This window comes from Miniopterus natalensis, chromosome 1 (assembly GCF_054644295.1).
Source record: "Miniopterus natalensis isolate mMinNat1 chromosome 1, mMinNat1.hap1, whole genome shotgun sequence".
In the NCBI taxonomy this organism is placed as follows: domain Eukaryota; kingdom Metazoa; phylum Chordata; class Mammalia; order Chiroptera; family Miniopteridae; genus Miniopterus; species Miniopterus natalensis.
Genome location: NC_142081.1, coordinates 179,828,667 through 179,855,226, shown reverse-complemented (window position 1 = coordinate 179,855,226; position 26,560 = coordinate 179,828,667). Strand labels below are relative to the sequence as shown.

The following is a 26,560-nucleotide window of genomic DNA, read 5'->3' as shown; positions in this document are numbered from 1 at the left end:
TATCTGCTTTAGTAAGGCATTTTTGGGTTATAATCCCTTTACTAGAATATAAAATTATTGAGCAGAACACAAGAGTATTTTCAAGCAGAAATGTAAAGCAAATTCTAATAAATAAGCTCATCCTCACTTTCAAATCTTATGAGTAAGGGTTCATCTTATGTTCAAACACTCGTGTTTGTCTCTTTCAGGAGTCTACAAACTTTTTCTTGAAGAGCCAGATAGCAAATATTTTAGGCTTCTCAGGCTAAGGGGCAAAATTGGGGACTTACATAACCATTCAAAATGTAATTATGTAGAAATGTAAAAAACATTTTTAGCTCACAGGCGGCTGGCAGATCTGGCTCATGAGCTATAGTTTGCTGATATCTGGTCCATTTGCTACATTTCCTCCCTTTCTTGCATCATCTGGAAGTATGATGTGATGCCCTTTTCTCAAAAAAAGGAGTGATTTTTTTCCTGTCTAATATCAGGCTGTCATGACTCATTAGTTTCTTGCACTGTGACAAAAATACACCTACACAGTTGTTTATGCAGAATATTTTATTTATGTATTTGATATCTGTACAGATGTCTCTGTCCTTATCTTTATATTTGTCTCTGTGTTCTTACTGAACCACATTAATTCCTAAGGTATAAGACCTGTATCTGCTTAACTCAGTTTGTACACTCTTAGCAGAAGCATCAAATGGACATCTGACACATTTCAACAATAAAACAGAAGAGAAAGCAATCAAACATAAGTCAACAAGAGACATAAGAAAAAAGCAGATGGAAATACATACAAAAATTCTTATTTTAGAATTATGCTATCCATAATTTGTAAAATCTACATCTTTAAGTTTACACATGAGATCATATCAGTTTTCCTATTTAAAATAAAAGGAGGAAAATCGCAACAAAAAATAAATATAAAAATGCAAAGTCAAGGTAACAAATATTTTTGGCTCTTGTACTAAAAAAAAGATCATCAGTGAGGAAAAATGAGAAGTGAAGAGAAATGAAATAGACCATACTACTGATGTTCTCTTCATGTTAAAAAACAATTTAAAAAAGGCTATTTAATCTTATTTGGATTGATTGGAAATGAACAGTGATGACCTTTATGGGCTAAAATAATCAAATCAATGACACAGCTCATTAAACAAAAGGGTTATTTCTAACATAGAAGCATAGGGAAAAGATTAGAAGCATAAAAAAAGAAACAGCACAAAAAGCCCCGTTCTGTCCATTGCATCCTACTCCTAAGTTTATAGAGACAAGAAACGGTGTGAAAAACACCTAACCCAATAAAGCCAGAAGCCTCTCAGTCTCCAGGACACTCTGAAAGGTTAACAGGGTTGCCTAGGATTTAGCATAGCAATCTTCTGATTTAAAATACATATTTAATGACAAGTAATCAAACCGATGATCAGAAAAACTGAAGAGTACCTTTCCCTTTATAATGTGATATTAAAATGCTGCCTATGGATATTTTGTAAAGTAAAAAGTCTTTGAAGTTTTTGATTTACAAAAATTGACACCATTAAAACCAACACAATTATTTGCCACTCATCCAGCCACTGAGGTAACAATATTATAAAAATATGTAAAAAAATTCTAGATTCATAATTACTAGATATGCTGATTCCCATAGAGCTAATATAAATTGATTATTAAAAAAATAGTTTGGTTTCCTTAAAAATACTTGGTTCATTTACCATTAAATATCAGATAGATATTCACTATCCTGAAGTACCAAAAAAATTACAGATAAAAATGACAATGTTTATACTCTGGGTTTCTTGTTAGGTGGATCCTGAAGACTAAACTTTGGAATTTCACCAGAAGGAGCATATGGAATTCTCTTGGAAGACACCTTTTTGCCAATTGTTTCAATCTAGAAAGAAAAGAGAGATTTTAGAAAAATAAACTATTAAGTATAATACATAAATGAATAAACTCTATAATGAAGTGTAATAAGGGGGAAAATAGAAAATGTTTTCCAAGTTGCCTGAGTTGCTATGAAAGATCTTGGGTTCCTTCCCTATTTTTCGTTCGAGAGTCCATGTACACTCCACTTTCCATATTCATATCTAAATACTCTCAGTCCTGCCAGTCCCAACACCAGACGCCCTCAAACAGAGTAGAGAATCAATGCCACTATTGCTTTAGTAGTGTATATGAAAGTAATTAAGACACTAGATTCCAATGAACTCACATTCTCTCTCATACTGTATTTTCATGTCCATTTCCCTCATTCTAAAAAACCTGCAGAAGCTCTAATAGCATAGTTTTTAGGAGCTCAGGTGTTAGAGTTTGAAAGGCCCAGCTAGAATCCTGCTATGCTACCTAAACTCTCTAGGTCTTTCTTCCTCATTTGGAAACGGTATTATTACCACCTGCCTCAAAGGGTTGTGGTAAGGATTAAATTAGATAAAGTGCTCAGCACAGTGTTTAGCATACAAGTCAGCCTTCAATGAATAAAGTCAAACTGTATTTTGATATTAGATTTTAAACTCTTTTCCATATATCCAAAAAAATCATCCATCTTAACTTTAAAGACACAGCTTCTTTATTTATTTACCTTGCTCCCTGCCTCAAGATACTGCTTCTTTAACAGTCATAAGTTTATCTCCTCTCACAGCAGAGATAAATATACTACATAATTTTCATAAATGTCTTTTGAATTAAAAATATCTAATCCTAATTCATACTACAAAGGGTTTCTACTTTGTATTAATGAATTGTCTTATTTAGTGACTTATAAATTCTCTTTATTTAGTGTTTCCATTCCTAATTGTGTGTTTTTTAAATCCTTACTAGGAAAAGTTAACTTATGAGAACTAACACTCGCCCGGCCAGGCGTGGCTCAGCAGTTGAGCATCGACCTAGGATCCAGGAGATTGGGGTCGATTCCCGGTCAGGGCACATGCCCGGGTTGTGGGCTCAATCAATGACTCTCTCATCATTGATGTTTCTACCTCTCTTTTCTCTCCTTTCCTCTCTCTGAAATCAATAAAGATATATTTTTTTAAAAAAAGAACACTCATTTGAAATATATACCTCTTTACACATTTTTCCCTTACATGAGAGAAATATGCCTTACAAATAATCTTTAAAAAATAACATTGCTGAGTTAAGTCAGGACTGGGAAGCCATATTGTTACTCAGTAAGGAGGGCTGGGTTAGAAGAATTGCCAAGGTCCTTGATGAAGTGTTAACAGACAAGGATGCCATTTGATTCTTGCTGCAACTGAATCTCTCATGAATGACAAATGAGCACTCAATTCTAAATAAGAAAGATCTTCAACAATTCGGTGACAGGTTAAGAGAACCAGAACAGCTATTTTGAACAGTAGACGAGGCCTTATTGGTGCCTCCAAGACAGCTGGTGCTGAGCAGACGCACACAGCCAGCTCCGAACACTGCCCCCTTCCACTCTGCCAGGGGACAATGCTGACAGCAATCTCCTGGCACATTTCTTTACCCTCCCAACCTCCCCGAGCCTCCCACCCCATACATACTGCTGTGAGGAAACAGAAAGCGGTTCCTTCTTATTAACACTTTTGGGAACCCTGGTAGAACTGACCTAGATTCAACACATAAATGTACTGTCCTATGCAGAGGTTTCTGTCAGCTCTCTAAGCACTCCACAATTAACTGACAACTGAAGAAGCAGAGGGCCAGGACCACTGAAGCTCCCACACTTCTCCTCAGACCCTCACAGCACTAGGACGGCTTCAGAATTCAGAAGGCATAGGATCCTATATTGCATTTTGCAGTTTTCAAGACATCGGTATAGGAATAAAAGATCTGGCCTCTGAGGGGGTCAGTGTGGTGCAGACAGTTCAGCAGAGCAGCGCCAGTGGTTCCAGGAAAATTTTTTAAATATATTTTCTTCATCTTTATGATATAAGGCAAGGCAGGGCATCTTTTGTCCCTATATGATAATGACTTCCTAGATACTATGTAAGGGAGACAAAGACTCAATGACCTTTAGATCATAAATTTAAGGAGGGAGTGGAATAGTTACAAAAATCCCATAGAGACTTCCCAGAGAACTGCCCTAGAGTCAAGTTATTGTAAATGAGAAAATATTAAAATTCTAAAACACAATGCCATTAAAAAGCAAATGGCCAAACAAAATAAAACCAGTCTGGGACCATGATTACCTGGAAGCCAATGGTTTGTAGTTCATTGTGGAGCCCATCCAGGACACGTCGTCCATCAAAGATGAAGGCCGGCTTCAGCATTTTTTTGTGAATACGTTCATAATCTAATTCCTATAGAGACAGAACCAAAGGAGCAATTAGCACACACACGAGCACATATTCAACCCCAACTGATACTAGAACTCTAAAATTTTCCTTAATACCATTTCCGTCACCTCACCTTAAACATGTCCCACTCAGTGCAAATAACAACGGCATGGGCACCATCACATGCTTCATATGGATCCTTAGAAATGGTCACAAGTTGGGACACTGTAACAACAGCAACAAAAAATTGGTAATAGGAAAGGAGTTATTGAAACTATGCACTTTAACACTAGGATTGCAGGAGGAGTTGGGGGTCTGAAAGAAATGGAATGGTCTGGTTGAAGTGTGAGGGAAATGAGGTAGGGCATGAAGCACCCCAAACTTGCTCCAGAAATATCTCCTTGGAACCTCTGGGGCTTTTTAGAACATGTAGGAAAAATCAATAGAATAACCCACAGCTCATCACTTCAAATCAAAGCTGACAAAACAATGCCTAAGGGTTTAATTAGAGAAATGACATTGAAACAGGGCCTACCAATGATAGAAATGATAGAAGCTGAACAAAGGTTTCTGGAGAACAAACAAGTTTTGGGGACTATACTCAAAGGGATTCATGAGACTCAAAGTCTTACCTTGGTCATCCTCTGAAACTCCTGGATGAGAAAGATCCACAACTATTTGTTCCCTTGGTACTTTCGGATCATATATATGGAGGTGTGCACCTTCATCCATCAAATATTTGCTAATATATATGCTAGAAGATTCTCTGATGAAAAAAATACCAGTTATAGCTAAGCTTTTTAAATGGCATATGTTCTATTACCTTAGGGGTTTAGTATACAGGGTGGGGCAAAAGAAGGTTTATAGTTGTGAGTACGAGAAATACAGAGTTTATTCTATATATATATGTTTTCCTTTTTATTGAATTTATTGGAGTGATACTGGTTAACAAAATTATACAGGTTTCAGGTGCATAGTTCTACAACACATCATCTGTACATCGTATTGTGTGTTTACCATCCCACGTCAAGTCTTTGTCTATCACCTGCCTTCCCTCTGGCAATCACCACACTCACACCGTTGTCTGTGTCCATTAATTTTTTCTTTTTTGCTCAATTCCTCTACCTCCCCCATATTATTATTTGTTAATTATTGTATTATTTTCCATACAAACTGTAAATCTACTTTTGCCCCACCCTGCGCAGGTAAGATTCTATATCTGGTGAAGATACAGATGTTCACTTTATTTTTATTCTTTATACTATATGCATACAGGTATTTTACACACTCACTCACCAGTCAAACACCAGGATAAGATAAGGAGTTAACACTCTCAACAGGGCTGAAATATTTTAAAGAACAGATACCGTGTATCGCCAGTGTCCTTTTTGAATGCAAACCCCAAAATAGCTATCTTCTTATCAGTCACTGTATTAAACAGACCGTCTATAATCCGGGAAGCAAACCTCCTTCTCTGGTAGTCATTTATATCTATGACCTGAAATTACATGTACAATTATGTGATGATTAATTAAAAGGGTACAGCTTGTGCCATACATTGCTCAGTTTTATGATGAGTACTGTTGTATAAATCCAAGTCTTATAAGTCAACAGGAGACAAAGATTAAGTAACCTCTTTAGTATACAGATTAAAAAAGAAACAAAAACCACTCTCCCTTCCTTAAAGCCATAATAAAAATTGCAATTCTTATTTGGCTTATTTTTCCATGCATCAGGCTGAGATGGATGTAAAGATGGAGAACACAGCTAAGTTTCAACTCCATTTGAGGTCCAGCTATGAGGCCAGCCTAAATATGGCACATAGAAAGCAGTGTTCTCCTCAGCTAATTTCTCCAAACCCTGGGGAAATCAAATCCCAAAGTACTCTCTCATGTGCTCACTCCCATTCCTCACCACAATTGAGTGTGAGTAGAAAGTGAACAGAGGACAGTCAAACAATGTACAGAATTACAGCTGCCTCCGGATGAACCATAACACTATGAACATTTGGCAGTTTTTAACTAAATATTATGGGTAAAAGTCTCTGATCACCTACCTGTTTCTCTCCTAAGAGTTTACAAACAAGGCTTCACATTGGTGACCAGATGAATATAAGGAAAGAGACTGCTTTTCTGTGTGTGTTTTGTTTTTTTTTTAAAGGCTCTAAGCTTCTAGGGGCTGAACGCTGAGAACCTGAGAAATGAGCCCAAGTGTTGGAAAATCAAGTCTTTATCTTCATTTTCCCCATGATGGACAGTAAAATAAAGCCATCATGTGGGATTGAGTGTACATTTCCATTAAAAAACGTGCATTTCCTTACATTCCCACCCACTACTGAAATATAAAAAACTGCAAACTTGGGGGGGAAATATTTGGGAAAGGTATGTATACTGGCTGGTATCTTGGACAAATTACTTAACATCTCTAAGTTTCAAGTTCCTCATTATAAATGAAGGACGCTATTAGTGATGGGGACTATAATGAGGACTTAAGCAAAGTACTTAAAAAAGAGAGCCTGGCACAGAGTAAGCACTTAATAAATGTTAATTCTATTGCCAATGAGAAGGTCTCTAATTTTAGCTCAAAGGGACAAGGCAAATATCAGCATATGCAAACCACTTGAAATCATTATAATACAGGTTCTTCCTTTACTTTGATTTTATGGATTTCATGATCATTATAATTTAGAGTAAGTTCTTGCTTTACTCTGGGAGCAAATTTAGTTATAAAATTAGAAGAAATATTGGTTTATCGGAAACTTCCATCACAGCTGATTAGCAAAAGACAAAAACACAGAAACCCAATAAATAACCATAAAATTAAAAAATTGAATATAAGTGAGTTCCTGGAATAAATAAATCCTATCAAAAACATTTCACAAAGGGTGACACTTTTAATTAGAAGTTAATCATAAGTTGTTGACTATAAAGATTAATACCTGCTGCCAATAATGAGCTACTTCAGGCAGATTCAGAGCCTCACAGAGATAAACCAAATTCAGAACATCCTTTTGAAAGCAGCTCCCACCAAAACCTAAAAAAAAAAAAAAGAAAATGACAATATTTTCATTTAGGAACTACACAACTGAATCGTGACAAATTTGTCACACTAAATCAGATGGCCTATGCTGGGATTTTTAATACTAAAATTCGAATATTGTAAAATTAGTGGGTTTATAAATTGTGTGAAATTTGTAAGCAGCTAATTAATCCTATAAATAAACTCCAAAAAATTTTCTAGCTGAAGTTTTATCATCATTATATTATCTATTTTTTCTCAGTCATCTGGTATCACTGCCCCACATATCTAACTTTAGCACAAGGCTAGCAAACTTTTATGAGCCAGATAGTAAATATTTTCATCTTTGTGGGCCATACAGTCTCTAGCACAACTCTTCAACTCTGCCTTTGTAGCTGAAAAACAATCAGAAAATATGTAATCAAATGGGCATGGCTATGTTCCAATAAAACTTTATTCACAAAAATAAGCAGTGGGCAGGATTTGGCCTGAGGGCCATATTTTGCCCACCCCTGTTCTAGTGCAACGCAGTATACAGAGAGGGTTGGCATGGGCTCTGGAGTCAGAAACATCTAGCCACTCATTAGTTGTATGACTGTGCAAGTTGCAAAAATTTCCCTGAACCTCAATCATCTCTATAAAGGAAATACTAGCACCTTTGCAACAAGTTATAAGGATTAATAATGAGCTATATAAAGCACTGGTTCAGAACTTGGTGCATAATCTGCCTTTAGTAAATAGTAGCTATTTTTATTAAATGGTAGCTAGAAGAAAATATCAAAAAGATAGAAAAAGCCAGGGAAGCCAGTATTAGAAAATGGCATAAGGCCCCAGAAATACAGGAAAGGCTGCCCTGTGGCCCAATCTGTAAAAGGCTCTGCTTATGCCCTGGCCAGTGTGGCTCAGTGGTCAATGTCGACCCGCAGGTTGCAGGTTGGATCCCAGGGTCTGTTGGGACACATGCCCGAGGCAGCTGGTCCATGTGTCTCTCTCACATAGATCTTTTTCTCTCTCTCTCTCTCTCTCTCTCTCTCTCCCTCTCTCCCCTCTGTCCCTTCCACTCTCTCTAAAAATCAATGGAAAAAAATATGCTTAGGTGAGGATTAACAACAACAAAAATTTTTTAAAGGCTCTATTTACTTTTACATCAACCTTATTAACTTATACCCAAAATATACAGTTCTCATTTTACCTGGTAGTTATGTTCTACAAAACTGCCGAATTAGCAAATACTGTAGCACTGCTCCTAGGTGAAATACAGGGTTAGGTTCCTGTGAGTTTCCGGTCACATTTTTACCAACCAATCAATAAACAATCTTATTTTATGTGTTTCTGTTTAGAAAAAACTTATTTGCTTCATAGTGTTGATTCATTAATACTGAATTCACAGCCAACAGCACTATCATGCAGGAATGAAGCTTAATCACATGTATTTTCTCCTGAAGGCACTTCAAAGCATCTGGCACTTAAGAACACTAGACAGCACCTCGAGCAATATACTTAGAAGGCATTTTAAACAGTGAAATCACCAACACAAAAGCACAAAAATGCGAAAACCTTGGCACTTAATAGACCACAAAAACAGCACATTTGCAGTATGAAAGCTGAAATAGGAAGGCAAAGCATTGCCTTACTCAGCTTCATCTGGGATGTATGTGTCAGGTGACTCAAATGTTTTGCTGCTCTGTTCGTGTCTGCAAATGACCACAAAGCACCCTGAGTATTGATTTTGGGGTTATAAACTTTAACGAGTAAGCTAACTCACAAATACGGAATCTGTAATTAATGAAGGTCAAAGTCACATTTCCAAAAGTACATTCATAAGAAAAGCAAATGATAGCAAATTTTTTACTACTTGCTTTGGGTGTTACTTGAGTTATTTTTTACGCGGTCTCCCAAAGTTATTCTTCCTAAATGTTCTTACTAAATACTAATTTATTCCTCCTAAAACACTGAACTATGTTTATCCTACTAATCAGTCAGTAATTATTAAACAATATAAGTAACTGTTACCTTACTTTAAAAGCCCCTGATAGGCTGAGGGTTACATGTATAGTGGAATGATTATCTTAAGGGCATTAAGTTAAACAAAAACTTCTTTAAATTTAAAGACCCAGCTAAATGAACCCACTTTACGTACTGAAAATTGTCAGCTTACCAACACTGGCTTTCAGAAACTTATTTCCAATCCTCTGGTCCATTCCAATGGCTGTTGCCACCTCTTCTACATCAGCTCCTGTTGCTTCGCAGAGGGCACTTATGGAGTTAATGCTACTGATTCTCTGGGCAAGAAAAGCATTTGCTGCCTTAAAAAATAAGAAAAGGAAAACTATGATAAGGTAAAATAGCAGTTTTATATATCTGGATTATATTTCAATGAGTTGATGCAAATTACTGAGGAAGATATAAAAGTTACTGATGGGCTCAATTTGAGGAGGCGATAGGTTGGTAAGGGAAAACGTTGTAATTAGAAAAGAAAGATGACTGTGAAAAAGGGTAAAAGAGGGGAAAGAATGACTTTAAAAAATACTATTCTGCCCGGCGGGAGTGGCTAAGCGGTTGATCATCGACGTATGATCCAGATCTAGGTTTGATTCCCGGTCAGGGCACATGCCCAGATTGTGGGCTCGATCCCCAGTGGAGGGCATGCTGGAGGCACCCAATCAATGACTCTCTCATCATTGATGTTTCCATTTCTCTTCCTCTCCCTCTCCCTTTCTTTCTCTGAAATCAATAAGATATATTTTTTTTAAATACTATTTTATTCTACCCTCCATTTTCTTATATTTTTACAAAATTTTAGAATTTTCCATAATATTTCATACACTAATATTTGATCGCTCATGTGAAAACTATTTCACAATTATTTCATAATGTATGAGAATATTATCTTCAAAAGCATACCTTTTATTAATATTAAGAAAGTAGCGCCCGGCCAGGCATGGCTCAGCGATAGAGCATCGATCAAGGATCCAGGAGATCGCAGTTCGATTCCCAGTTAGGACACATGCCCAGGTTGCGGGCTCGATCCCCAGTCGGGGGCATGCAGGAGGCAGCCGATCAATGAAGACTCTCTCATCATTTATGTTTCTATCTCTCTCTCTCTCCCCCCCTTCCTCTCTCTGAAATCAATAAAAATATGTTTTTTTAAAAAAAGAAAGCTGTGTAACCTAACAGGTTTAAGAGAAATAAATCCTTGTTTTTAAATTAATGGAGAGTTGAATGCTATGTACCAACCAGTTTGGAAAGTTCTGAAGACCAAGTATTAGTGGTGAGGATCCTCTCTTTGGGAACCCAGTGCTCATATACAGCACACAGTGCCTGCACAGCTCTCTGGCCCTCTGGGGTTTCATCCCCTCCAATCAGTACTCTGTCTGGGTTCTTTAGGTCCTTGATGGCTGTTCCTTCTGCCAAGAACTCAGGGTTGGACAGAACCTAGAATCCCAATGCAAAGAAAGTTTTAAGCTAGAATTAATTATGAACAAATTTAAGACATCAATATTTATATAAGAAGAACCAGATTCTAATGCTTCCTTTTTTAATACCTGTAAATTCAAGTTGGGTTTTGTGTTTGCATCAAATATTTGACGAATACTTTCTGCTGCCCTCACAGGAACTGTGCTTTTCTCAGTCACAATTTTGTACCCATGTGAGTTTTGTACAATGCGTCTAGCACAGGCTTCAATATACTTCAGATCTGCTGCACGGCCTTTCCCCATTCCGAAGGTTTTTGTTGGAGTGTTCACCTGGTGAAAGTATCCAGAATTAAGAACAGATTATCTGTGAGAAACTCAGTGATATCAACATAGGCCCTGGACCATCAATTAGCTAGTCAAGTGGGAAGTTAACTATCATCAGTAGCCCTGACTTTAATCTTCTATTAGTTCCTCAAAAACAATACATTTTATAAATATAATCACTAGAAGGAATAGCTTGAAGTATCTGGAGAATTCATTCAATAAATTTTTGTTGAGAACTACCATACATGTGTCAGATACCAGGGCAGTTCCAAGCTAAGCTCTGGAGCTATAAAGATGAATGAAACAGTTCTTATCCTAAAGAACTTCACAATCTGAAATGAAACATAAATTTTCTCTTCTTTCATCTCTTCATTGTATGTAATATATTATCATGGTTTTTAAATACCTTTTTTACTCTTTATAGACCTATATCAGTAGCTTTTAAAAATGTTTGCAGTATCATTCACAAATACTTTCTTGGTTCATTAAAGCTAAGAATTATCTAGCATATTCAGGATACACAATACTATGTAGACAGAGACTATTAAACAGAAAAAAAATAAATCATGAGCCCAGAATCTAGGCATTTAGTTTTTGCCTAGCTATATTATATAATCTTGGGAAGTGTGGCTGCCTTTGCCTCAATGACCTCATTGGAAAATGAGGATAACGCCCTCTCTAAAATCTAACACAGGAGTTTTATAACACTCTGATAAAGATGAAAGTACTCTGAAAACTCTAAAATTCTATACAGGAATAATTTTTGAACCAGCAGGAAGTAGCACCAGTTCTCTTGACAAGCTTATAACTTTAATGGGGGACTAAATAAAGAAATCAAGCCAAAATAAATAAAAACTTGAAGACTGAGCTGAGGAGTGAAAAAGCAGGAAGAAAAAGCTGTTTATATGCATGGAACAACTTAGGAAAAGACTTAGTCATGAAGTCAGGGTGCAATGGAATACAGAAGGGCAATGATGGCTACCTAACAGGACAAGGGGAAACATGCCAGAGATGGGAGATGATCAGAAGGCTTCCCCTGGTAAAGGAGCTCTGAAAATAACAACCAAAAACTGATTTGTATAAAACTATTCCTATCTAGAATTTCCTGAAAAATAATCGGGGGTGGAGGAAAGGGAAAGAAGTAAATGAAACAAGCTCAGCCATGATAACTGTCGACAATGTAGATGAGTAAACAGGGGTTCATTATATTACTGTCTTCATCTTTTGTGTAAGTTTAATATTTTCCATAATGAAATGTATATAACAAGCAAATTTAAAAAAACTGATCCAGAGAATAATGGAAACTAGATGTGAGTTACATAGCAATAAATTACCCTAACAGGCACATAAAGTAATAGCTTGGAAAGATGCAGGGCAGCTCAGGTTAGATTGGCTGAGAGGCATATGTAAAGTCAGCTCTCTGTCAGACCATCCTACAGTGGACTATTGCCTGCAAACAGATTATTTTTAAAAATATTTTTTCAGAAAATTCCCCTATTGCCATTCCAGGCTCTGATTATCCAAACTAAGATAACCAGAAGAATAAGGCAACTTCTTGATTAACTCTAAGTATCTAGCTACTCCAAAATGTTTTCTCATTTTCTCTGCCTCTACCCTAACCTTCTGCAAGCTTAAGTAGAGAATGGGTAGGTGAGTCATAGAAGCTTCACCAATTTCTCTGAAATAATTAAAAAGACCAAAAATCCTGGTGAGCGTGGCTCAGTGGTTGAGCATCAACCTATGATCCAGGAGATCACGGTTTGATTCACAGTCAGGGCACATGCCCAGTTGCAGGTTGGATCCGGGCGGGGGAGGCCTGCAGGAGGCAGCCGATCAATGACTCTCTCATCACTAATGTTTCTCTCTCTCTCCCTCTCCCTTCCTCTCTCTGAAATCAATAAAAGTTATTTTTTTTTAAAAAAAGGCGAAAAAAAGAGACTGGCTTCATTACTACTTTCTTCTGGAGTTCACATGTCTTCCCAGTACTGCTTTTCTCTCAGCAGTCAGAAAAACCCTTATTTAACTCGCAGTCATTAACAATATGCACAGAGGGTAGATGAACCTCACGATATTTCTCCTCTTCATCTCATGGGACTCAGTCACAACACTGGCTTCACCTTTATTCCTTAAGGCCCTAGCAGTCTTGAGTCATACAGCTCAGACACCAATTGGTGGTAACTATGCCTCACACACAGAATACGTGAGTAGATGGTTACCAGGACAGCAAGAAATAAGTTACCTTTGTTCAAATACTCGATTACCTGAGTTTACTCCCAAGCACTGGATCTACTTTCTTTTTCCTTACCCTGGTGCAACAGTTTAGCCATATTATGAGCTGAAGGTGTCTGTAGGCTAGTGACAACCTAACCAAGGGATGCCAAATTCCAAACAATTAATTTAAAATGAGTTTTGGAAAATAATTCATCTGGATAGGAGATGCCTGTAAGTTTACAAGCAAACTTTACCTGATTCTCTTTACTTCACCTCTACCAACCAGAGGGGGAAAAAATGATAAAATAAAATACTATCAACATATGTGCTTACACATTACCAGCACTTCCTAATTCTAAATCTCAGACTAGAACTTTCTCTGAATTTGTTTGTTCAATGATCTGATGACATACTTGAACAAATGATTATAGAATTTGGGGAAGTGATGGACAAAGTCAGTGACAACCAAAATTTAACTGGACAATGCTATCCTAAGCAATGCTGTGGCTTAATACAATGGATTTACTATTAAAATAGAATGAAAAATATATATATAAAAAATAAAATAGAATGAAACTTCTGTATAGACAAGAATACATTAAAACTCACACAGCAAAGGAAAACACTTACAGAAATAAATACAAGATCGGCTTCTTTAATGGCATCATCAATATTGGTAGAAAAAAATAGATTTTTTCCTCGACAGGCTTCTACCACTTCTTTTAGTCCTGGCTAAAAAGAAAAAAAGAAAAGGAGCTGTACATACTATTTACCAGTCATCTGAGATATCCTAAGAGTACAGAATTACATGTGCTAAAGAGGCAGAAGTTTATATTTTAAGTTAAAGGTCTAGACTTGCTCTCCAATAACACCTCTGTAGAAAAATCAAAGATCATACACCAAAGGCCATTCAAGTGTACATTACGTAACATTACTAAATAAAGCAAATTAAGTTTACCACATTTAAAGCATAGGCTCATTTTAATGCTGTGTCATTGTTTACCATGTGCCTGATTGTTTTATGAGTTAATAATTAACTCTGACTATCAACACAATTATCAGAAAAATTCAATGTCTAATGTGATTTCAAGCAAACATTTGATTTCGTATTATCATTATAATATACATTTTTATGAATATACATTTATGAATATACATTCTTACTAAGAATTTAGGCCATACAACTGGTTGTGAAACAGGCACTACTTACACATACATTAATATGTATTTTTTCTAAGTCCTACTGTTAGAAACACTTCTAATGAAAATTGTTACCTTTTCCATACAACTTAACAGGAGATATAGTAATGTTAAGAATAGTGCCCAGGCCCAGCCAGGCTTGGCTCAGCGACTGAGCACTGACCTAGGATCCAGGAAATCGAGGTTCAATTCCCAGTCAGGGCACATGCCCAGGTTGCAGGCTCGATCCCCAGTCGGGAGCGTGCAGGAGGCAGCCGATCTATTGATGTTTCCATCTCTCTCCCTTCCTCTCTTTGAAATCAATAAAGATATATCAAAAAAAAAAAGAACAGTGGGCAGCCCACATGGCTCAGTGGTTGAGCATTGACCTATGAACCAGCACACAGTTCGATTCCCGGTCAGGGCACATGCCTGGGCTGCAGGCTCGATCCCCAGTCTAGGGCGTGCAGGAGGCAGCGGATCAATGACTCTCTTTCAGCACTGATGTTTCTATCTCTCTTTCCCTCTCCCCTCCTCTCTCTAAAATTAAAAAATATATATATTTAAAAAAATATTAAGGTGTACCACACCACCTAACAAGTATTCCTGTCCCACCCCCAAAAAATCAGATTTAAATCTGATCAGACCAGCCCAATCAGCAAAATCCAGACTGAAAATTTCTACAGGATAAACAACTTGGTTTCTTCAACAAATAAACTAAAAAGAAAAACAGAGAGAGATAGAGAGATTAAAATATTGTGGTCTTGAAAGACACTTAAGTGACACAAATCTGTTGGGATGTGTGGATCTTACTTGCATCCTGATTCAAATAAACTATGGTATGAAGAACATGTATAAGAATTCTTGATATTAAGAAATTGTTTAAAATTTTAGCAGTAATAATGGTGATGTGCTTATGTTTAAAAAACAATTATTATTTTTAGAGATACATAATGAAATGCTTATAGATGAAATTATAAATAATCAAGATGGTGCTAGTTGGGAGGGGGACTGGCCCATGTTAATAAATTGTTGAAACTGGGTGATGGGCATATGGGGATTCATTACCTATTCTCTCTGCTTTTATTACGTTTGAAATTTTCCATAATAAAAAGAAGAAAAAACAGACCTAAACCACTGAAGCTTACTTTTCCTGGGGAAGACGTTCAAACAATACCCACAATATTATGGATGTTTATAAAACGGTCTATGTATATAGCAAAGTAAAAAGCCACTTCAGGGGCTTCAGGTTTAGAATTATATCCAGAAGCAATTCACTTTTCTTCATGGTTCTGAGGACTTTGAACATAAGCAATTAGAGGAAGTATAAAATGTAAATTCAATTTCCATTAGTTTGACTAAAATATATACTAGGATCAGTAAAATACATGAACCACTACAACCATGAATATAGTGTCATCAATCATAGTAACCTTTCCTTGATTATTTTGACTAGGTTCTGGAAAATGAGACTAAAAGGTTATGGGATTTTGCAGAGGAAATTTAACACAGTCCTATGTATAATCTCCTAATACTGTGTTTAAATTAACCTAAAATCTAAGCAACACAGAATTTATATACTAAGCTTCAATAAGGCCTCAGAATTAACAACTATAGCCCAGCCAGGCGTGGCTCAGTGGTTGAGCGTCGACCTAGGATCCAGGCGATCAGGGTTCGATTCCTGGTCAGGGCACATGCCCGGTTGTAGGCTCAATCAATGATTCTCTCATCATTGATGTTTCTCTCTCTCTCTTTCTCCCCCTCTCCTTTCCTCTCTCTGAAATCAATAAAGATATATTTTTAAAAAATAAAATTAACACCTATATTATTCTGCTAAAATCAATGGGATATTTGTAGATTTTCAGAAGTGATACAGAAGCAGTTAATAATATAGGTTCTACCTCTTATTAGATTCTTTATGTAATTATCATAATTAGCATTTAGAACTTATATGGTACTTTTTATGGAAAAGCTCAGATCCTTTTGCAGGGTAAAATTATCTTTAATTTTATTCAGAAAAAGAAGCAAATTATCCATTTTGTTTTTTAAAAAGTAGTTATTAAATTTTTTAATGAACAAAGTTAATAAAAAAGCAGACTATTCAATAAATATGGTAACATAAAATAAAATGTTTAATTGTTAAATATTAATAGTACCTACCACATTATTTTCTGAGTAAAAACATTACATTTTACATTATAATCATTACTATTCTTTCTCATTGAATTAAAAAATGACTTTTTTACTAATATAGTTCTGACTCATAAAATAGAAGCCTGTAAGATTAGAAAGCAGCACAGTAAACATAAACTCATGGACCTTGAGTATATTTAGCTGGGTTTTCAATGTGGCCTGATCAATCTTTTTTTTTTTAGAAAGAGGAAGGGAGAAAGAAAAACATTGATTTGTTGATCCACTTATTTTTGCATTCATTGGTTGATTTTTGTATGTGCCCTGACTGGGGATAGAACAGCAACCTTGGCTTATAGGTACGATGCTCTAACCAACAGAGCTACTGGGCCTCAACTTATAATTTTTTGATTTAACAATGATGAGAAAGCAATAGGCATTCAGTAGAAAGCTGTACTTCGGATTTTTATCTTTTCCCAGGATAGTGATACATAGTACCATACTTTCTCATGATTCTGGTCAGCAGCAGTGATCATGAGGGATACTCTACAGTGTAATGTGTTTCCAGTGTTTTTTTTGGATATTGAGTTTTGTGTTTTTGCATCCCATCAAGTCTACAAAACATCTGTGTCTCCTGTTTCTGGTGAGAAGAAGAAGGCAATTACTCTTGAGATGGAACTCAAGAGAATGGCCCAAATGTAGGCTAATGTAAGTGTTCTAGGCACATTTAAAATAGGCTGTGCTAAGCTATGTCATTGAGTAGATTGGGTATTAAATGCATTTTTTACTTACAACACTTCCAACTTATAATGGGTTTATCTGGACGTAACCCCATTCATAAGTCGAGGAGCACCTGTACTGCTCCGAACCTTTACTATTCACAAGTCCTTGACCCACACTATCCTATTTATCTTCTTCAGAATATTTTACCTCTCAATTCCGGACAATGAAGGTTACCAATGTCAGTCACCTTTATTTCATGTCCCCACCAACAGAACTGTCTCTTTCTTCATCCTTGTTTGCTTCCCTTTAGTCTCCAAGAAGAGGCTTTCGTTATAAATATCCAGAGTTTTACTTTTACTGAATACTACTTCTCAATTTTACTATTGTAATATGGTAACCATTCTAACAGACAAATTAGAAAGTAAAGAAGAGAAAAATTACCCATAATCTCACTGCACTAATACAACCATTATTAATACTCTAATATACTTCTTTCCAGTCATTTTCCCTGGTCATACTCAACACAATTGTAATTATAATGTCCACAACACTGTGTATCTAAATTTTTTCATTTTATTTCTTATCAGTTGCAATCACAGATTTTTACATCAATAATAAGTTATTTCACAAAAACAATAAGAAAACAAAGAGATGTATAATGTGATTTACCTCATAAATAGGAAGTGTAGAAGAGTTCCACGCATTGATTCTTGATTCATTGACATCAACAACCGTTACCCTGATTTCAGGGCACATCTGAGCTATGACACTACACGTGGGTCCTCCAACATAGCCCGCACCAATGCAACAGATCTTCTTAATTTCAAACATGACTGTACTAGAAGGGAAACAGTAAGACTGTTCTACTATTGAAAACAGAAAATTTAAAATCACATTGCACATTCATCACACTTTGTAAAAACTGTCAAGGTGGCATATCTGGAAAGATTTCCTACAGTCACACTCATTACAAATTATGAAAATAGTGATAAAAAATAACATTCCAATTGGATGACCAAACCTGTTCTCAGTTGCACTACTATGAAACATATGGAAAAAATTACAATAACTGATATTACTGGAGAAGAGCCACAAAGATTATAATGGCCCAATATTTAGAAAGTCAAGAAGCAAAATAAAACCTTACTTAGGACTCTAATACACTACGACAACTTTGATTGTTGAGGTAAAGTTCAAGGGTGAAATACTAGTGCAGTTTTTGCTTAAATAAATGCTGCTGGTATACAAAGCCTTGAGAGAGGTTTAGACAAACACAGTAGACAGTAAGATCAGTTCCATAGTCCAGAATTGGCCTCTGAGATTATACTCTGCCCAATTTTGCTTCAGCAGTTTACTTTTAGGTACCTGACAATGATCTTAAACTAAATTTCAAATTTAATCAGAAACCATGAGGTGGTTAAAGAAAAGTAATTTATGTAGTTACCAAAGCTGTTACACAGAGTTTTGTTGTTGTTGTTAATCCTCACCTGAGGATATTTTTCCATTGCTTTTAAGAGAGAGTGGAAGGGAGAGAAGGAGGGAGAGAGGAAGAGGGAGAGAGAGAGAGAATGAATGAGAGAAAGAACGAGAGAGAGAGAGAAACACTGATGTGAGAGAGACATATTGATTGGCTGCCTCCCGCATGCGCCCCAGCCCGAGTCCAGGATCAAACCTGCAACCCAGGTAAGTGCCCTTGACCAGGAACTGAACCGGTGACCGGCCCTTCAGTGTGCAGGCTGGTGCTCTAACCACTGGGAAACACTGGGTAGGGCTTGATAGGTTTTCAAACACCATTAGGTAAATTGATTCACACTAATCAAAATTACAAAGGACTAATTTATACATAAGAATGTCAGTTTATTCATTATAATGAGAACAAAAACTGTCAAACTGATCAAATTCTTAGAATTTTAGTCCTTGCCAAAACCATCTAATTCATAGATGCCAAAGAAAAGAAAAGTGATCAGAGAGTTTAAGAATTTGTTAGTATATTCCTGCATGGATCAGAGAACGCTGATCTGGAAGACTGATCTAATTACAATGCATGGCAAATATATCCCTATTATGAGAAAGTACATAATTAAGATGATCCAATTCCCATTGGTCTGAATTTGTATTAATCAATGTTCTAAACTTCATTGGTTCTCTGGGTGGATTTCCCTACTGGAAAAGAATGAGCTGACCAACCCAAAAAGTATCCTGATCTGTATTATTAACAATTAACTTAGGTTGTTATAAATTGATCTTTAGTGGTCATAAATAGCAGATATCAATTCACAGAGTCTCATCTCTAATGACTTTTTAAAAACTATATAAACAGAATTTTAGTAAAATAGTAAATATGAGCTGAAAGCAATATTCTTAGTGAAATACATACAAAGACATTTTTAAAATTTGTTTTGAATAGGTAATGCATTCATATGGTTCAAAAATTAAATCCATATAACAAGGTATATACTCTAAGAAGCCTCACACCTACCCCAGCCCTATCTACTTTGCTTCCACAAGCAATTCTTTTATTAGTTGCTTGTATATTCTTCCACAATTTTTTAAAATTTATCTTTATTGTTGAAAGTATTACAGATGTCCCCATTTTTACCCCCTTGACTCCTTCTACCCCCCCCCCCCGCACCTCCCCCCTAGGCCATCACCACACAACTGTCTGTGTCCATGGGTTATGCATATACGCATATAAATTCTTTGGTTAATCTCTTCCCACCCAACCACCCACCCCTGCCTTCCCTCTGAGATTCCTCAGTCTGTTCCATATCCTTCCAGTGTTTTTAATACAAGTAAATACATAGTGCATTTTAATAATTCTTTCTTCCTAAATTTGAAAGGTAGAATACCATATACACTATCAACATTTATTTTTCCCCCACTTAATGCACTCTGAAGAACTACCCATTTTCTCCCCTCTCTTCCTGTGTTTGTTTTTTTTAAAGTTGAGTTCTTTAAGTAGGACTTTAGATTCTTTTTTAATATAGCTTTATTGATTTCAGAGAGAAGAAGGGAGAGGGAGAGAGAGATAGAAACATCAATGATGAAAGGTTGTCATTGATCAGCTGCCTTCTGCACGCCCCCGACTGGGGATTGAGCCCGCAACCTGGGCATGTGCCCCAACCCAGAATCGAACTGTGACTTCCTGGATCATAAGTCAATGCTCAACCGCTGAGCCACACCAGCCGGACAGTTCCTACCTTTAATATGGCTATATTCTAGTAGGAGAGCACACAAACAAAATAATGGAAGTTGTGATAAATTCCATATAAAGGAAATAATCATGTAGGAGAGAGGGAGGGAGGGAAAGGCTATCTGTGGAGAAAGGACTACATTAGATAGGATAGTTAAAGAACGACTCTCTGAGAAAATGACTTTTAAGCTGACTTAAAAGATGAAGAGGAGTTAGTCACACCCAGGTAATATTGCTAAATTATACAAGGCAGTATAATCAATTAAATGACAAAATGAGTGTTAAAGTCAGAGGGGGGGAAATCAAAATAACATGGCATCTGCATCAAGGCAAATGTAGAATGTAAGCTTGGCCTAAAGAATGAGTAGGGTACAGAAAGTGTAGGTAAGTGGCAGAGGACATTCCAGATGAGAAGAGAATAAATAAGGACTTACATACAGAAATGAGTCCAAAGAAGTGAGATCTACCTAGAATTGAGATCTACCTAGGGTGTTAAGAAGTAGTGAGCAGCAATAATTGTCTCCTAGAATGGAAATGAACTGAAAGTGGGTCTTGAATGCTCTTTCAGGAAAGCATGACTATAACAATCCATGAGACTATAATTTAATAACTTAAGGTAGCATGGCTGAAAGTAACCTAAAAATCAATGGCATTAATGTACCTAAAATATAATAATTCCACTGAGAAAAAAGGACAGTTGGGGTAACAGAGGGAATGATCTGCCTGGAAAGGGGGAGTTAGGAACAAGAATGACAGTGTTATTTCACAACTATCTACATAAGAGTGGCACAGAATCTGGAAGTCAGAAGTATTCTGGTTTCAGAGAGGTAGGGAAAAAATACGCTTTCCCAATGCTTGGGTGGCATATTCCCTAAGATTCTTTGTTCTGATTCCATGATGCCTTATGAATTCAGATTTCCAGGAACCATAATAAGAAAGTGATGGCCTGGATTTGAGACACAAGTATTTGAGGTACTGGAATAAAATTTCTCTACTGTAATAGCAAAGTTCCATTTTAGTGTATTCAGCAGTCTCTTATAAGCTTAATCATCATAAGTTAACATCTAAAGACTTATTAACTCTGGGTTCATGGGGTAGGGGGTTAGGGAAGGAACTATGTAAGGAGATATGTAAGGCTGAAGATCAAGACCTGAACTATAATAAACCCGAAGAACTATTACACTGTAACATCCTTACTGGATAGCTAGCCAACATCTCTCTAATTAAAACCAATAAATCTAGAATACCTAAAAAGTGTCATCTCAAAGTATTTTTGTACCAGAGGATTTTTTTGGGTTACCACTTAATCCTGTAACCAAGAGATGAATAGGGAAGCCTATGCCCTCAATCTCAAAACAGGTTCTGCTAACATTCTTATAATAAACATGGATTGAGCTCTTCCCAAAAGCCGCCTGAGGTGACCTTTGAAAAGTCCCCATTTACTTGACCCAGAAAATCCCACAAAATCATGCAAATCAAGAGGTTCAAATCTTCACGTTCACTTTAAGAACCCTTGTTAAATTGCTCAGGCCATCAAGGGTACACATATCCAAAAAGCCACCAACTATCTGAAGGATATCACTTTACAGGAGAAATGTGTGCCATTCTGTCAGTGGAGTTGGTAGATGTGCCCAGGCCAAACAGTGGGGCTGCACTCAGACAGGGTCGGTGGCCCGAAAAGAGTACTGAGTTTTTGCTGCACATGCTTAAAAATGCAGAGAGTAATGCTGAACTTTAGGGTTTAGATGTAGATTCGCTGGTCATTGAGCACATCCAGGTGAACAAAGCTCCCCAAGTGCAGGATAGAATTTACAAAGCTCATGGGTGGATTAACCCATACATAAGCTCTCCCTGCCACATGGTGATGATCCTACTGAAAAAGAGCAGATTTTTCCTAAACCAGAAGAGGAGGTTGCACAGAAGAAAAAGGGGACCCAGAAGAAACTGAAGAAACAAAAACTTACGGCCCAAGAGTAAATTCAGCATAAAATAAATGCTACTAAAAGCAAATAATAATAACAACAACATGGGTTTAATGTGTACATGAGGCAACTTGGGCTCAAGAACTTTATAGTTTAATAAGGTGCACCCAGACTAACAGTTCTCATCTGCTGTTGTTCACCTCGACACCTAGAACAACAGGCTCTCAATACATATTAACTGAATTAGTAACTCTCCAAAAGGGCCTATCTTTTTTAAATGAAGTCTTATTTGAATATCTTTAGCTCAGGTGGCTGATCACAATATTTTTTTTGCAGAGACTGCCCAGAATCCTATCATCCTCTCCTCTTTAGGTAGAACTTCAGCATGTCTTCCCAGTTACTTCTTAACCACCTTGATTACCAGGCTGTATTCAGCTTGCCTTACAGTTGGGGTAAACTATTGATAGCAGGTGGACCTGTATTATAGAACTACATGTTTCTGGGATCCCTGCATGGCTATTTCATAAGAGGTAAGGCTTGTAGATGACAATGGGAAAATTATGGAAGAAGTTAGATGCAAAATCTGTGCAAATCCAAATAAATTATCACTTGGAAGTTTCAATAAAATCTTCAATAAACTTTAATATGGAGCTTGACACAGTGTTAGTGATATATTTTCCCCAACACAGATGTCTTCCAATTCCATTTTCTATTTCTACTTTTATGCAGCTTCTGACCTTCTCTACTGTGCTGTCAAGGGAAATGGGAATGTTTGCTTTATAGGTCATTTTGAAATGAGTTTTTATAGCTCTCTATTTTGGGAAAGTCATAACAAACCAGGCTATTCCAAAACTACTCTTCATGTAAAATTTTATAAATTGGGATCAATATTTCTACCTCGAAAATGTGGCTAACAAAGGGAAGGTCCTACTACAATCTAAACTAAATATAATCCTTCCACTCTCTCCCCTCTTCAGTATACTCCGCATAATTACTCAGTAGCTAAAGCGATGGATTAACTATAGCTAGTTATATCAACTAGACAAATCATCTTAGTCATTTTCAAAAACTATGTATTAACAGATGCCTGACTCAGGAAAAATATCTTAATCAGTGAGAGAGTGTTAACTTTATATCTAAAGGTTATCATATAAAGCTGTGGAAGTAACAAGAGGAATATAGAGTTTATGTTAGAGAAAGAAGTACAGCAATGGGAGAACAAATGGGATTCTTTCAATCAGGGTTGTCTACCACTTTACCTTGAACTAGATGCTGAGTACTAACTAACAAGCACATCTCAGAGCAGACAGTAAGCTCTTTCACTTCCAGAACCCACCCTGAAGAAACAGACCAGACTACTGTTCTCTATTTCTTCAGGGATTTGAAGAATCTCAAAGACTCACTGTGTCTTTGAGGGCAGTCAATGGACAGCCACTCCTCTGTACATATATCCATAAAAAGCTCCCTACCAGTGAATCCCTCTTTTCTACATTCCAGAATTCTCAACCCTACTCAATTATCTTCCTATATAAGAGGTATAATTTATCAAGGTCTCACACAAACATAATCTCCTAAAGCACCCAAGAAAGGCCTTCCCTGACATGAAATAAATCAATTATAGGGTGTAGCGGCAACAATGCATTCCAGCACAGCCCATACAGATGCCACGATAGAATGTCCTCGGCTTTCGCCCTCAAAAGGGCTTTCTGGCTTCGCTTTCTCGTTAGTTTCTTAAGAAGGGCGGCCAATGGAGTGAGGAAAGCAGCAGCCCCCAGGTGAGCAGACTTCACACAAACAAAACCGTGACTCTTAAGGCCAAAATGGGGTCCCTAACCAGAGGACCGCTTCCTTCGGGGGACGTTCGCCTTTCTGAGCGGCCGGGGGAATCTCATGTATTTCAAGTCAGAAAGTGAGAAAAAGCAGGAAGCGATGCGGCTGGAAGACTCTCTAGTCTGGAATAAAAGCCCAAACTATACCATCCCTAGGGTAGCAGATCCAAAAAGGCGATTCCCGCCCAGAGCCTAAGCGGGGAGAAGGGGATCGTGAAACGGAAAGCCCGGGACCGAGCGCAGGGAGCAACCTGGCGCCGCGCGCACCCCCCAGTCCCGCTCCCTCCACATGCCGGAACCGGGGAGCATCCCGACAGGGCCGAGGGGCCATCCCGGGAAAGGTACTTACCCACTTACGAGCACCGAACGCGGCTTCAGCTCCTATCCCCACGGCTTGGACAGCTCCTCCGCCTGGGCCGCACTGCCGCCGCTCCACCAGATCTCCTCTCACTGCACCCAGAGTCCGGGGCCCGGGGCCGTATTTAAAGGCTTCTGCCCAAGAAGGCGGAGGCTTCATTCCCCCGTTGCCAGGCCCTCCTGGACTCTCCCCTCTGCCGCAACCCCGCTCCTCCTCGCGCCACACCAGGCGGGGAGCCCGCCCCCATTTCCTGCCGGCTCCAGGGTCGGAGAAGCGGGGGCGGGGCTCGCCGTGGCTGGAGCAACAGACCACGCCCCCGGCCGATCCCGGTGAATCCGGCCCCGCCCCGGCCGCGAGCCACACGGGGCGGAGCTGCGCGAGCAGCCTGTCCGCTTCGGCTGCGGCCGTGGGGCCGTCGGTGCGTCACCGCCGTAGCTTCCAGAGGCGCCGGAATTACGGGTGGGCCCCGCTTCCCTCCCTGTGTCAGGTCCTGGCTAACGGTTCACGCTGAGGTGCTTCCGCACCCGCCCAGGTCAGCCATACTCGGGCCGCGGAGGTAGCGGTCCGGCCGCGGCCCGAGGGGACCGGAAGGCCCGGGCCCCCCTTCCGGTCTCCCCAGCAGCCTGGAGGGCTGGCCTTGTCTCTGGCCCGCTGGACTCTGCGGTCAGACGGGGCCGGCGGCTCACTCCCCTCCCACGCCCTGCAGGCCCTTGGGGCCGCCGCGCCCTCCGGAATTGCGGCCTAAGGTTTAGTCAGAACGCGTCCGACTCGCCGCTTCTGGGAAGGGGGTGCCTCACGTCTGGAGGATGCTGAGTCCCGTCATGACTGGACCAGTTAGTGCCCCCGCCCTGATCCCTGGGAGGAGTAGCGGGACACCGACGCCCTTCAGAGATGTTTTCTAGACTTGAAACGCCTGCCAAATTCAGGATCTGGGGTGTCTGTGCGTGATATTTAGCAGAATGTGCAACGTGTAAGTCCCGTGTTAGGAGGGAGGGTAAAATTAATAAGGAGCCTGCCCACTTTTAATGTGGAGGGTAGTTCTGTTTCTCTTTCCCCACCCCAAGGTCATAAATCTCAAAAGCAGTCATGGCTTTTGGTTTCCCTCAATAATTACATCAGGTACAATCTGTACTTAAAGTCAAAGCATTTTTAAATACGTCATGAGGAAAGCGATTAGGAGATTATAAAGACTTTAAAATACCACATAGATGATGGTTTTTCTTAATAGGGTCATGATGACTTTTAAAAAGCTGTTGAATGTTGACTAAATACAATAATTTGCTGTGAATTATAGAAAGTGTGATAGTATATGTAGGCGTTGTAGATTCTATGCAGTTTAATTCATTCATCAAATATTTAATGCGTTAGACATTATCCCAGAGTCCAAAGATGCAGAATGAATCAAGACCCAATTCCTTCTTCCAAACTCACAGGCTAGTAGGACAGAAAAATGAACACATAAATAATTGCAATGCATGAGAGTAATACTATAATAGAGGTATCATTTTGGACTTGGCATACAGATTTAAGTTACCTATTACAATTGGCTAATTTTAAAAACCACTTTTCTATTCTTTCCCTTTTTACGAATTCTTTTTTCTACCTATTATTCACTTTACATTCTTCATTAGTATTTTGATAATAGTCACAATCTTCACAACAGTCTAAGATCTCAGAATCAAATCAGAATATCAGTATTAGCTAGAATGTACCTTTGGATCTAGAACAGCCATTCTCAAAACGTGCTGACACTTTGAGACCCTTTCAAGAGATCCAGGAGGTCAAAACGTTTTCAAGATAAAACTAATGTTACTTGCTTTATTCACTCTCCTTCTGTCACAAACATACAGTGGAATTTGCCAGAGGCTTGTTCACAGTGTAACAGATTGAATGCAGATTTTTAGATTCACAAAAATGTCAAGCATACCCTGGCTGGATGTGAGGCAGTGGATAAGAGCTTCAGGCTGTGTATTGAAGGCTCGTGGTTCGCTTCCCAGTTAAGGACACATACCTGAGTTG

General features: G+C 38.2%; 1 protein-coding gene across 2 annotated transcripts; it reads right to left on the bottom strand.

Annotated features, from left to right (window-relative positions):
• Positions 1–521: 521 nt before the first annotated feature.
• Positions 522–24,731, bottom strand: UGDH (UDP-glucose 6-dehydrogenase). 2 transcript variants are annotated; one of them, XM_087827797.1, is made up of 12 exons: positions 24,537–24,731; positions 17,909–18,077; positions 13,838–13,939; positions 10,802–11,002; positions 10,494–10,691; positions 9,415–9,562; positions 7,177–7,271; positions 5,606–5,736; positions 4,871–5,004; positions 4,372–4,463; positions 4,152–4,262; positions 522–1,876 (listed from the first exon to the last, which is right to left on the bottom strand). In XM_087827797.1, the coding sequence occupies exons 1-12, from the start codon at positions 24,698–24,700 to the stop codon at positions 1,766–1,768; spliced, it is 1,656 nt and encodes a 551-aa protein (XP_087683923.1). In that variant the 5' UTR covers positions 24,701–24,731; the 3' UTR covers positions 522–1,765. The 2 variants fall into 2 exon arrangements, with proteins under 2 accessions (XP_087683923.1, XP_016062055.1); XM_016206569.2 differs by having other exon boundaries at positions 24,533–24,621.
• Between the last annotated feature and the right edge of the window lie 1,829 nt (positions 24,732–26,560).

Bases quoted from the DNA above. Each gene is read 5' to 3' on its own strand.
- UGDH (XM_087827797.1), bottom strand. From the start codon at position 24,700: ATGAAGCCTCCGCCTTCTTGGGCAGAAGCCTTTAAATACGGCCCCGGG. The intron at 5,737-7,176 runs GTATTAATCTTT...ATGTAATTTCAG, and splicing joins TAGCTCATTATTGGCAGCAG to GTCATAGATATAAATGACTA. The intron at 5,005-5,605 runs GTATCTGTTCTT...TTTTTTCATCAG, and splicing joins AAGGACACTGGCGATACACG to AGAATCTTCTAGCATATATA.